Genomic DNA, 13394 nt, shown 5'->3' with positions numbered 1-13394 from the left:
GAAGAGAGCCTGTCAGTGGAAATTCTATCTATCTATCTATCTATCTATCTATCTATCTATCTATCTATCTATCTATCTATCTATCTATCTATCTATCTATCTATCTATCTATCTATCTATCTATCTATCTATCTACAATAGGATGCTTTACAATGACAATAATTAATAAAGTAGTCCAACTTTGTATTCTTTAACAGCAAATAAGGAAATGACTGATTATAAAAACTATGAATGAACAGTGTCTGGTGGCTTAAAATTGCAACATATTTTCATAAAGTGTTGCAGATGATTAATAAAAAGGTTAATGGTGTAAACATCGTTTCGAAGGCTATTATAGAGATGAAATGAATGTTTATTTAAGAGAAGTTGTGTGAGTGAGTATGAGCCAGGTGGGGTGTCCTGGTTCATTGTTGTCACTTTTATTAGCAGAATAACATTACGACCGGTGACGGGTAAAGTGGATAACATGGATTATCTCTTCATCTGTGAGTGGGCGGGGCACATCAGGGAGCAAGTGAACATTTTGTCTTCAGAGCTGATGTTCGAAGCAGGGAAAATAGGCGAGTGTGAGGATTTGAGTGCGTTTGACAGTATGGTGTCTTGTGGGGTGTTCTCGGTCTGCAGCGGTCAGTGTCTATTAAAAGGTCCAAGGAAAGAACAGCGGCGACCCAGAGACAGGGTCATGGGCGGCCAAGGCTCACTGGAGCGAAGGCCGGCCCGGGTGGTCCTACCTGGTAGATGAGCTGCTATCGCTCAAACGTTCATGGAAACGGTGCTCCCCGATGGCTGTGGTCTCTTTTGGCAGGATAATGCACTGAAAGCAAAAATGGTTCCGGATTGATTGAGGAGCACAAAATCGACTTTGAGGTGTTGACATCCTTCACATTCAGTCCAGTCGAGCATCTGTGGGATGTGCTGGACAAACAAGTTGGATCCACGGAGGCTTCACCTCACAGCTGACACCACAGCACCACAGCTGGAGACTAGTGGAGGCAGCAATATTAGGCAGGTGGAAATAATGACTGCTGTATGGTGAGTGTGGTTTTTACACACTGGGGCTGAGAATGGGCTCACTGATCAGTAAAAATATATATTATAAAACAACTCTAACATAAAAATAAATAATACACGAAAAGTTAAAAGTCATAATTTAACATAGTTGTTATCGACTCTTATGATATTATACACTATTAAAAATATATACATTTCAAAAATAATTATTTGATATTAAACAAACTAATGACAAAATAGCAAAATGATTAGTCAATTAATTTTCCTGTTTGTTGGAAACTGAAAACAAATTATTTACTAGATTAATTTAGCTTATAAGCTAAATAAGCTTTAAGCATTTTAAAGCTTATTTAAAAATGTTATTAGTGTGACTGAATAATGAATTCAGGTGGGCTGCCTGTCTTGGCCGTATAAAAGTGAATAACAACATTTCAGCCTGATGACCTTTTCGCCCGCACCATGGGACCCGCTCTGTTCAGGCTGGGGGACATGTTCAGCAGCGACACATGTGAGTGACGTTCATGTGCTCATTTACTGTGTTTGGGTGCTTCTGAAATAATCTGTGTAGTGTGTCCGGCTGTGGCTCGGAAGTTAGAGGAGGTTGGACGGTTGGTGGTTCGATCCCCGGCTCCTCCAGTCTGCACGTTGAAGCCCTAATGGTCCCCAGAGCACCCACTGGACTGCGTGTGCGGCGTCACGGTTAGAAAGTGCTTAAAGGCTTAGAATAAAGCACTGTATGAATGTGATTTCAGTGTAGCGTTATATAAGTACCGGACCATTTGCCATTAATCTTCTGCTCTCCATGCTACCGTTAAGCCTGATATTATTTCTGTCTTTACGAGCTTCACACACACGCTGACACAAGCACGCACGAGTGCGCGCTTTGTCTGAGGTTTTCTATAGGAATGAAAAAAATCACGCTTACCATGAAAACACTTTATTTCATCATGTTGTATCGTTTCATTGAAAATTAACAGACCAGTAAAAAGGAAACAATACAGTTTGAAATCCATCTTCACGTTCCTTGCGGCATACCTCCGGCACAGATATCGATCGGATGGCTTTTTAAAAAATTATTATTAAGAGTCCTTCCTGTATATCATGAGGATATTGTCATTCGTTATTACGCATTCTATTCAAGGTTTACAGTAATATGAACACAAAAAATCACAAGTCTACAGTAGAGTTGTGCCGTAGTGGCGAGCGGTTAAGATAAACTATCAAAGAATCACTTGCATGCACGCTTTTTTGTCTACATAGCCTGGATTAAAAGAGAGCGCTACAGGACATCTAAAGCACTGAGAGGAAAACAGAAAATCTTTTCTAAGACTGCGACTGTGCTCAATAACAAAGGTCTGTGTTAAAAGCTTTGCATTACACACTGTTACAGAGGGAATCCATCAGTATGTGCTCCTAGGACATACAAAATAGTCAGCTATTAGAAAGCACATATAACAGCTATGAAGTCTTGAAGTGATAGAAGAGCAATAACAGAATAATTATCATCATAATAATAACAATAGCATTATTAATAATATAGCAACAAGTGTGATCTGTCTTTGTGTGTGTGTGTCTCTCTCTAGCTGATGTTACAGTATTTTACATACAGACTAATTACATTTGCATGATGACTGAACTGTACATGGTACTGCAAAAACACTAACGGGTAACTCACTTTGATGACTCGGAATATAACGAGGAGAAAATAAATTAAGGTCGATTTTTGCTCATTTTTAAAGACGGCGTCCGGTTTAAGATTTAATTCGAGCTGTGTGAAAAGACAAAGATCCAGAAAACACACGGGACTGAGGCGACGAGAGACGCCGACGTGCTGTTTTTGTACCTCTGAACCCGGCGAGGGTCACTCACCTGAGAACCGTTTCACGCTGCCGAGACGCGAATCTCAATTTCGAGGCCATTTCTGCACAGATCACGGTGCTGACTGAGTAAACGGATCATAAACTGCGAGGGATTACTCTCAGAGTGTTTCGCTCACCTTTCATTCATCTTCCTTTCCTCTCAGAGCTGTTTCTCCCTCTTTGCTGTGAGCAAGCCACTAATTAATCCAAACTCTCTGAGAACGAGGGAAATTGAATCTAAGATGAAGCTCCGCGTTTGTCTTCTTGTCCACACTTGACGAATGACACGAGCGCTCTCGGCTGCGGTCTGTCCTCTCTGCTTGTCTCGCGCGTGGCTCGGAGACGAGACTCATCAATAAGCAATGAGCGGGCTAACCATTAGGGAACGACCTCGCTTGACGAAACCTGGATTGTACAAAGTAATGAAATGCATGACAGGTGGAGCTGACACAGAAAAAAACCCAACTGACTGACACGAGCTAGATGTTTGTGTGAGATCACTTTAAAAGATGGAGGGTGCCATGCTCTTAAGAATATGTTTCTTTAAAATTCTGCTGATGGAGTAAGCATCGTAATGTGTTTCTTTCACCCCACCCCTCTTCTCTGACGAGCCTCAGAGTTTAGTCACCCGCTGAAGCGAGACAGCCGCTCTCCATCCTAAACGCACGTTTTGTTCAAGTCGACCTTCACCGGCAGCGGCCCGGCTTCCTGGCTCTCCTCCGATTGCTTTACGGTGACGGCGATGACGGGACTCAGGTGGTACGGGTTGACCTTGTGGGCGTTTTCCAGAAACTCTTTATCTCCGTTGATACTCAGCTAAAAAGATACAAAGAATTTTTTTTTTTTTTTTTAAAGGCACATAATACCATATGGCGTGGATAAACTGACAGTTCTAGGAAAGCGTTTGTGTACTGCTGTGATTTAAAAGCTCCTTTTTCTAAAGGGAAGAGAAGGCACACGTCTGAGGTTTGACAGTAGCCGACAGCTTCAGCGATGGAAAGAGGAGATTTCTACCTGTATCCTGTTTTGCTTTGTTTTTCATGGATTTTTGAGGATCCAGGACAAAAATGTGAGACCTGACAAACACACATCTGTGTATTCCCAGTTTATCAGAGTCAAATATATAAAAAATTCTTCAAAGTCTAAGTTGGTAATGCTGCGATTATCTAATGTTTGAAACATTCCCTTTTCTTTAAAGCTTTCTGAGAAGACTGAAGAACTCGTCACGATGTACGTCCTCCAGTGCATTCACAGCATGTTTGCATACACAGCAGCTTTTATTTACTCATAATTACAACTTGTGTAAACTATCAACAGATAAATAAATCAAATAAAACTTGTATGTGTGGCTGAGATATGTTCAGTAACAAAGCAAAGTGAGACACCGGAGTGCACAAAACATGCTTGTGATGATCCAGCCTGGTAGCATGTTTTAAGGCTGTGACAGGCTGCAGATGAAGTGCGCCTCACTAACGACTAATGGATTGGATGAGCAGAAAGGGAAGACCGGGAGAAGACATGCTAGCTGCTGTGGATGGGAAATGCTGATAAGAATCAGATATCAAAGCAATGTTTATGCCGCCTTCCTGGAATGAAATCCAGACTCAGACAGAAGTGGGCTGTTGTTTGGTTTGTGTTACTTTAAAGGTGTCCTTAAGGAGCTCCGAGATTAGAAAACACAGGTGCACTGCCCACCCAGGCAGAGCAGAATTCAAGATTTAATGTTGATTCATTTCTTTTCCAAATGTGTACCTGTGTCTTGATGTGCTGCTCCGGTGCGGTAACGAGGCTGGCACAGCTGAGCCACAGCATGACCATGATAGACAGGAAGAGACAAGCAGCTAAAATCCACCGTGGAAGGCCAGAACGTCTGCAGAAGGAAGCGGGGGAGCAGGGGAGGGCGTTAGAATGAGGTGGGCCAGAAAGACCGAGAAGATCGCCAAATTATACATAAATGCGCTGCAGATGTTGCATAGACTTAAATAGCATCTCGTTAATGCAATTAAAGTTCAAAGTCAAAGAATCAGAGAGGTATTTTTCTGCATGTTGAAACTCGTTTAGTGAAAGAATCACTTTATTTGATTCTCTGTGGTTATAAATGGCGTTTTATGAGTTTTGCAAACAGGATGAACTTCATCTGTTCAGCTGTCTTTGTCAGTTAGGACGTCAGTGTAAGGTCGGGGAGTTAAATGTGTCCACTGCCAAACACTGCGCGATACTGCAGCTCTGTTAGCTGTGCTAGATTAGCTTCATCAAACAGGTTTCAAGTGTCTTTAGGTTCATTTTCATGCAGGCTCCAAGGAACGCTTGTGTAAAAGCAATTTAAATTTATGATAAACGCCCTGCTTAAATCATTTAATTGGTGATTTTCCACAGTGTCACCTGGACATGCAGCCGAGGAAGTCGTGCTCAGATGCGAGGTCCTCCGGGTGCTGGACGGCGTGTTTCCCTTTCGCTGCAGCTTTGGGAGTTCCCTTCTCCCCGTGTCCCCTCGCACCTGACACACAGTTAAAAAAGTGGACATCAGTTCTAGCTGAAACAACAAATGGTGGGATATTGCAGAAGCATGGATGTGCGGAGCATTTTGGTCTAACCGTGGGGCCTCTGGGTGTGAGAGTGGACCTGAGGCCAGGGTTTGTCTGCCACGCTGGATCGAGGAGCCTGCAGCTCGGGCAGAGAGTACTCCATCTCTGGCTGGCTCTGAGGAGAGGAAAACAGCATCAGAGGAGCTCCTAAGCGATGAGAAAAGTCAGAGCAAACACATAGAAACCCCACAGAAGGCATCCAGGTGATCCTACGTCACCTTAAGGTCACGATTATAGTGAAAACCTTTAACATTCAGTTAATCTTTGCGGAAATTCTGACTTTGGACACAAAACACCTGCTTCTCTTTTCTCTCCTTCATACAAAGATTTGAGATTCTTACCCACAGACAGCCCTGGAGCTGGAAGGATGATTCAAACTTGTATTCAAGGACATTTCAGCCCTTTAAGAGCCGTCTGTGAGGGTACAGTCTACAAACGCTCCCCGTGAGTTTCTCAGTATAACGACAGAGTCTTTCCGGACTCTGAATCTTTCTCCTCTGTTCAGTAAAAGTTCATTTATTCGTACTTCAGCATTTAACGTCGTGTGAAACCAACGCCGTCATTAGAATTCGTTTTTTCCAAGCATGCTCAGTTTCCTTTTCTCTCAGACACTGAAATAAGTTCACTAAAGCTCCTTTTAGTGGGACACCATCTCTGAAAAACATCTTTTTAAACCCACATAGAGCCTGCTGTTGCCATTTGCACTGTTGTGTGTTTCATTACGTGCGCGATGTTTTCGGTTCCCCTGGAGAACTCATTAAAAGAGGATTTTGCCTCCCTACTGCTGACCCTCCCTCCACTCTAAACAGCAGCTGTAGTCAGTTGTAACGATACTATTGCTGGCCTCAGCAACAGCACACTCTCACAGGCCTACTAACAGCACAACACATCCCCGTGGAGTGTCTTCTTCCCCATTATTCATCCATTCGGACACTCGACGGGATCTGAAACCTCTTGCTGTGTCGGACACTATAATCGAGGATCATTTTCACTTTATTCTTTACTTTGTTTTGGAAATGAGTGATCTGCTAACTTAGTGAGTGATTTCAGTCACATGACCAGAGCAGCAAAGGACTGCTGACGCGCTGCAAGTCACTCTGGAAACTGAGTTTATTCTCACTCATTTTCAGTGGCGGTCCTAGCCTGTTAGGTGCCCCGGGCAAACACTCCCTCTTCCGCGCATGTTCTCGCTTCGCTTGTGGGGGTGTCCTCCACGACGTGTTTGTCAGATAAACTGGTCGTAGCTGTGGATCTGAGAGCGTGTGTGGATGTTTATCGTCCCCTGTCCAGGGTGTACCTCAGATTTCGAGCCTTCCTGTTCTGTGGCCAAGAGTATTTCACCGTGCCTATGCAGGAAACATGCACTAACATATGCATACGGGGGGGACTATTGTGCTACCCTTTTGAAGGAAAAAAAACATGTACACCTCCCCCATTCCATCTCACAGTCCTGATCAATCAACATCAAGAAGGGATCCAAGTTAAACTGTGATTGTCATCCACACCCTTGCTCCCTGCAGCAGCTCTGCATCCAGCACACGTGTCGCTTGTGTCCGTGTTTATGTCAGTATTTATTCACCGCACACAGAGTTCAATTTGTTTGTTAACAAAAACCACGGCTCAGCTGGAAGAGGCGCTTAATCGATCCATTTTGTTTCAAACGCTCTTCTCCCGCCACCTCATCGAGGGCTGAACTGTCAAAACAACAAGGTGGTGTTGAGAAGGGATAAAGAGGTCTGCTTTGCAAGTCTTTCTTTAAAATTACATGTTTGTTTTTCCCTTCAGTAGGAATAACTAAGAATCGTATACTGTCTGGTTCCTGTGAGCCGCCTGCTTGTTTTTATGATGCTTGCTCATATTATTATCCTCGCAGCATGGTGTCAGGCAAAGCTCTCTGTATACAGTCAGCCTGTAATGGACAGCCATGTCATTTTTATTTCAGGCAACAGCGGTTTATTCCCCCCTCCTTTCTGCTGTCCCGATCCTTAGCCCGACTTTTTCTGTTGTTTCAACACTCGGGGAGTCAATCTGTCGAGTTGGTGGCGGTTCGCCAGCTGCCCACTAAACACAGGCCTGATAGTTTTCTCACTGCCTCTCGGAGCCTGCTGGTTTCCCCCTGCTGCTCCAGTCTGCGTGTCGCTGCCATAAAGAGCAAACATCCATCACCGAGTCCAAAAGAAATGTCGGTAATTTCATATTCTGCACTTGCTCCATCGCCATATATGAGGTTGAGAATTACAGCCCAGCGTGCACATACATTTTTATACCTAATAATGAATTTCAGCATAACAGACAGCTCTGTGTTACACAGAAGCCTTTGTGTATGCGTTAGAGTGCATAAATACTATCAATTCCCACAGAAGCCTTTAATTATGTAGCTTTAACTGCCATTGAAGTCACTTATACAAACGGGAAAACACTTGGGAGAGATGGTTTTTGATTTTGGAGGATCTGTCTGGGCAGTCGGTGGTTAAACAGACCCAATCTTATTTTAGCTTTAATGTAGAGGTGGTTTACTGTGTTGGCTTTAACAAAAAAAGATACACTAACATCTGAATTTACTCTTTTCAAAAACAGAAAACGCGACAAATGCTGAATCTTTTTTCCACTCTGCATCTAAAGACGCACGGCGATGGATAATGGAGAGGTTTTTTCCAAGTCAGCCAAGGTCACCAGACACACATGACCTCAGCTGTCAATGCAGAAAAGTCTGCATCAGCACCACAGCGGAAGAAGCACTTTCACTTTTTCACTGTTCTTCGGCGTAGTCTGTTCTGTTTAATCTTGCAGTGAGTTTCCATCGTGAGGTGAGCTCAACAGCTGGTCATCAAATATGCATGGCAGCGAGGGGAAGTGACATCATTTAAAAGGAAATTTATAAACAATTAAAGTGCAGTGAGGGGGAAAAAAAACCCACCCAGCTCTCTGAATTCAGCCACCTTTCCTCCACCCCGCTGTGTGCCCTTGTTCACTCAACCTTCACAGATGCACTGACTCTAAAATGAGCTGTGGCCCAGGCTGTACACAGTGTATACCAGAGGATACATTTCACAGTTCTAACGGGAAGGAAGCAGAGATGAGCTCATCCAGTAATCTATAAGGGCTCGCTGGATTGCCTTAACCTCCAATTAAAAACATATGAGGCGTAAAATCGCTGTAAGTAGTCATTTTATATTTTTCCAACACCGGTAGGCAACAGACCCTGCATGAACGAATATATCCTGAATATACTGTGCAGATACTGTGTACATGCAAATTAAAATATTCTGTCTTTCCAGTCACGTGGTGTGAAATTTGTAGAACAGACTGAAGATCTGACCGAAGCAAAAAACAGGATTCCATCTTTTTGGTGGTTTGTCTTAATTTTGAATGCGGGGTAAGAAAAGCGGCGTAAATGCTCACACTGCTGTTTTTATTTACAGGTGACACATTCAGGGCATAACTGAAAAGTAAAACAAACGTTCCTAACAGCCAGCCAGTGATGACGCGTGTGGCTGCCGTGGGATCAATGACCTCAGTGAACATTTTCCTGCATTGCTACTGCAGTCAGATCCAACCCGCAGTTATCTCCTTACATCATTCTTTTATATACAGCTTATGGAAGGGGTGTCCAACATTAGGTCCGGGGGCCTGAATCGACCCAGCGAAGACATCAATCTGGCCTAATTGGTTGGCTTTGTGAATTTATGTGAAGGACATAAATTTTGGTGTTTTCACAAGTTTACAGCTTCTCCTGCTGATGAAGAGCTCCCCCTGTGGCCACTCACAATGCACCGAGGTAATTAAATTACATATTAAACACATTTACGTCTTTACAGTTTAAGCCCTAAGAGTCGTCAGCATTTCTGATGAAATTGCTTCTCTGTCTTACATTAAGGTATCTCACTGTGGAGTTAAACTTGTTTACACTGACAGAAATTGGAGTTTCACTGGTTCGGCTAACATATCAAAGCTGTATGTGGCCCACAGTGTAAAATGAGTTTGACATCCCTGCTCTATGGTGTTCCCTGTCTCCCAGTGCCAGCTGGTCCTACCTGGAAAACCACAACTTTGCCGTCGTCAGCCTGCAGGTAGAAGGTCCAGGTGGAGGAAATGAAACTCTGGGCGGAGCTGACAATGTCATTGCACCAGCTGGACACGGCCTCCATCACAGAGGGCGGCTTTGGGCGGAGAGTCATGGCCTTCAGCTGCAGGAGAAAGAGCAGGATGGCAGTGAGGGTGGTCTCCTGTGTACACACTTGTGCCAAGTTTAAACCGACACCTATAAGTTGTGTGTGTCTGGGTGCACCCTTTGAGCGCAAAGTGCTCTTTCTCACCTTCCTTCTCTTGATCTCGGGTTCGGAAGGCTGGCTGGCACAGCCGGTGCTGCAGGCCTCCTGCTCCAGCAGCTTAATATATGCCTCCTGGCATGCTGTAGAGAGAGAGAGAGGGCGCAGTAGTGAAGTATGACAGAATATATAAAAAAGGAAAAGAGCAAAAGCAGGTTGACAGCGCAGATGAAGGAGCGAGAAAAGAAAGAATGAGCACAAAAGGGAAGTCAGCAGAGAAGAAATAAAACAGGTGAGGGCAGAAAGAACGGACACAACCGAGACGACTTGCTCCACAATGCTGTTACTGAAGCAGGAGGAACCGGGGTATCTGCTGTCTGGACAGCAAATCACATCATTGATTTTCAATACCGCAGTTCAAACAGGGAGAACAGCCTGAAACCCCCCACCCTGACAAAAACGAGCCTGCCAGCTTTCAGGAAACACCGCAGTGTTTACCAGAGCTTTGATGTTGCTCTCCAGATTTTATTTTCAAATCCAGTCCTGTCTTTTCCAACGACTACAAAAACACCAAATTCGAGATAAAAGAGCCATTGTGCTTCGTATGGATTTTGACCCTCGTGACCTCTCTTCAGGATTTTCTTTCTTTTTTCAATCTGATTTACAATTAACATTGAAGAAAATAGATAGATAGATAGATAGATAGATAGATAGATAGATAGATAGATAGATAGATAGATAGATAGATAGATAGATAGATAGATAGATAGATAGATAGATAGATAGATAGATAGATAGATAGATAGATAGATAGATAGATAGATAGATAGATAGTCAAGCTAACAGCCCAATGGACAGCTTGACACACTGACTCACCTCCCTGACACTCCTCCCTGCTGGTATTAAAGCCAGCATTGCCATTGACAAACTGGCAGATGGAGTAGAGGCGACAGCCACGGTGACAGGCGTTCATTATGGAGTCCTAGCAGTCAAACAGACAGAAGGGGGGGGGGGTTCAAAATTAGAGATGTCTCCTATAGTCTTGGATAAACTCCAGATAACCTTGTTAGGAGCTGTGACATAGATGGGTCATGGCATTCGTAATGACACGGTGCAGCTGTAATATTATGGCCTGACATAAACAGTTTATAAGACGCGTTTAGATGCTGCCAGAGAAAGCTGATGGTAATAAGCGAGCTCCATGAAAATTTTGCAGGATACTGATGTGGTGAGAGGAGGATGCACATTGCTGCATCCTCCTCTCACCACACTCTTGATGCAAATAAAGAAACAGCGTCCTCTGGTGGCCTCGCTGGGAATAGACGAGACAAAAAAGGTTTTTGGCCAGTTTATTACAGCCTTGAGCTTTTCATCATCTTTACTGCGTTTCCGCGCTGATTCGGAGGGAGGGGAAAGGCTGTTTATCCCAAAGCGCGAAGGTGAATGATGGACGCAGAGCTTTGGATCGCAGATTTCAAACCGGGTGTTTGCAGCTCTACCCTTTGCCGCCCTGCAGGGTATCTGAACCACACCTGAAGGCAGCAGAGGAGGAGAAGGGGGGGAGGGGGGAGACAAACACCCGAGATATAAAATCTGTAATCCACGGAAACTCACAAACCTCACGGTCTCAGCCTGCCGCCCTCCGTCTGGCCTTGTCTGCGTAAACCTGTCTACAAACAGCGGATCCGAGTGGGTCACTGACGCAGTTCACGTCTCGACTGGCCTTTAAGATGCACACAGAAATCAGCTGCATCCATTTTCGGCCTAAGTGCGCCGAAGCGTCCCTGAGGCCCTCGCGCGGACCTAAACACGTTCACTGCGGGTTATCGTGAGCTCTGGCTCCCCCGTTAGTCTGCGCTGCGCGCCGCAGCGGGATGGAGCCTGCCGGGGACAACTTACTTTAGCGGGGCTTTTGTTTCTGATGGTGAGCGCGCACTGCTTCTTGCAGTAATTGATGTCGCCCAGCTGGTCGTCAAACAGATCGGAGGACGCTGCAGCAAGTCCAGCGAGGAGCACGGAGAGCAGGGCCGAGAGCGCGCACATCCTGCCGCCGAGCCGAAGCATGCCAGATCCCGGAGAGAGCCGCGGAGAGTCGCTTTGTGGCGCCACTGCTGCTGCGGATGCTGCTGCTGCCTCAGCCCGGGTCCCGTCTGCCGCTCCGCTGATCTGCCTCTGCCCGTGGCGTCACGCGCATCATCATCATCACGCACGCGCCGTCAAACAGCCTACTCGATCCGCAGAGCAGCCTTTGCTGCAGTGCATAAACGAGCAGCGGAGAGGAAGACCTGACCCACACCTGAGACCTCACAGAGACACAACACGCAACTCACGGTCACGCCTGTTAGAAGAACGGTTTACTGCTGGGTTACCTGAAAAAGGGGGATCATGAAAAAGTTTAACCGATGCTAGTTATAGAAGTATATGTATAGAGTATATGTAGCATAACATAACACAACATAACATAAAATAATATAACATAATGTAACGTATTATAACATAATATAATGTAACATAGTATAATATAATACAATATAATATAACATATAACTGAGAGTATTTGTGAGCATTTGTACCTGAGAGTATCCATATGTTTCTGACAGTATTTGTGAGTATCTGACAGCATCTGTAAGTTTCTAAGAGTATCCGTGAGTATTTGTGAGTATGTGTGAGTATCTGACAGCATCTTTAAGTGTCTTTAAGTTTCTGAGAGTATCCGTGAGTATTTGTGAGTAACTGACAGTATCTGAGAGTGTCTGGGCTAACTGTGTGTAAGCTCTTAATGAAACAGAGTGTTTTGGCTCCTCCTCTGTCTCTGACTGTCCATTACTCGTTTCTGCTTTGGGTGGATATCTGTGGGCGAGTGTCATTTTTTATTCTTAATATTTCTAATCACTCTCTGGACCCTCTGATGCTGATGCTGTGATCTTGAGGACATCGACCTGAGCAGCGCTCCATTTTCTGTGTAAAAACTTAAGCAGAGCCTCACCTGCAGATGAGCTTTCACAGTTTTTCCTCTTGTGTTTGGAAGAACACGTGATGCACTTTTTATTCTGCATTGTTCTTCCCGTCATCTCATTAGTGCCAATTCTGTGTGAATGCAGGGGCGATGTTTTAAATCCATTTTTACATCGGTAAAAATATCTTTGGTGCAGATGTTTTAAAATGTGTTTTGTGAAATAACATCTGGATTAGGCGAGTTTACAACTGTATGCCTCCCACTCTTCAGGATCAGATTCACTCAGAGGTGAGAGCATTACATCCATGTGGTGAAAGACTGCAGCCCAAATATTATTAAAAACACAAAATACAGTATTACCTGTTCTCCTGCATTAGAGCTAATAAACTGTAATAACTTAAAATAAGTTGTTTTACAGGTGTAAAAACAAAACAAACAACACAGCTTTTGCATTCAGTGGGGTTGTGTTAAAAAAAATATGCTGTGAGAGAACAGGGAGCTCGATACTTGGACTGATGACTGGTTTCGTTTCTTTACATAAGAATATTTCTTTTTTAAAATCATTTAGTATCACATGACTTTAACTTCCATCACTAACTGGTGAGGATAAAGCCTCGCCTAACACTGACAGGAAATGACATATTGTAATAGGCGTGGTGATGTCAGGAAAGGTGAGATTTTCAAACCTGACAGTTGTCACCGCCTCACCTGAAGC

General features: G+C 44.2%; 1 protein-coding gene across 1 annotated transcript; it reads right to left on the bottom strand.

Annotated features, from left to right (window-relative positions):
- Window positions 1–1932: 1932 nt before the first annotated feature.
- Window positions 1933–11939, bottom strand: tmem59l (transmembrane protein 59-like). Its single transcript, XM_085448280.1, has 8 exons — window positions 11623–11939; window positions 10600–10705; window positions 9772–9866; window positions 9490–9642; window positions 5465–5570; window positions 5253–5367; window positions 4623–4740; window positions 1933–3686 (listed from the first exon to the last, which is right to left on the bottom strand). The coding sequence occupies exons 1-8, from the start codon at window positions 11785–11787 to the stop codon at window positions 3528–3530; spliced, it is 1017 nt and encodes a 338-aa protein (XP_085304406.1). The 5' UTR covers window positions 11788–11939; the 3' UTR covers window positions 1933–3527.
- Window positions 11940–13394: the final 1455 nt, after the last annotated feature.

The sequence above is a fragment of the Copadichromis virginalis genome, linkage group LG23 (assembly GCF_057382275.1).
Source record: "Copadichromis virginalis isolate Kocher_CV1m ecotype Utaka linkage group LG23, C_Virginalis_male_GT1.1, whole genome shotgun sequence".
Taxonomy (NCBI): domain Eukaryota; kingdom Metazoa; phylum Chordata; class Actinopteri; order Cichliformes; family Cichlidae; genus Copadichromis; species Copadichromis virginalis.
Note: the sequence above shows the minus strand (reverse complement) of the source record. Positions and strands in the feature narration are given on the sequence as shown.

Coding starts and splice junctions, on each gene's coding strand:
- tmem59l (XM_085448280.1), bottom strand. CDS start 11,787: ATGCTTCGGCTCGGCGGCAGGATGTGCGCGCTCTCGGCCCTGCTCTCC. Junction 9,867..10,599: donor CAGGGAGGAGTGTCAGGGAG/GTGAGTCAGTGT, acceptor CTCTCTCTACAG/CATGCCAGGAGGCATATATT. Junction 5,571..9,489: donor GCAAAGTTGTGGTTTTCCAG/GTAGGACCAGCT, acceptor TCCTCTCCTCAG/AGCCAGCCAGAGATGGAGTA.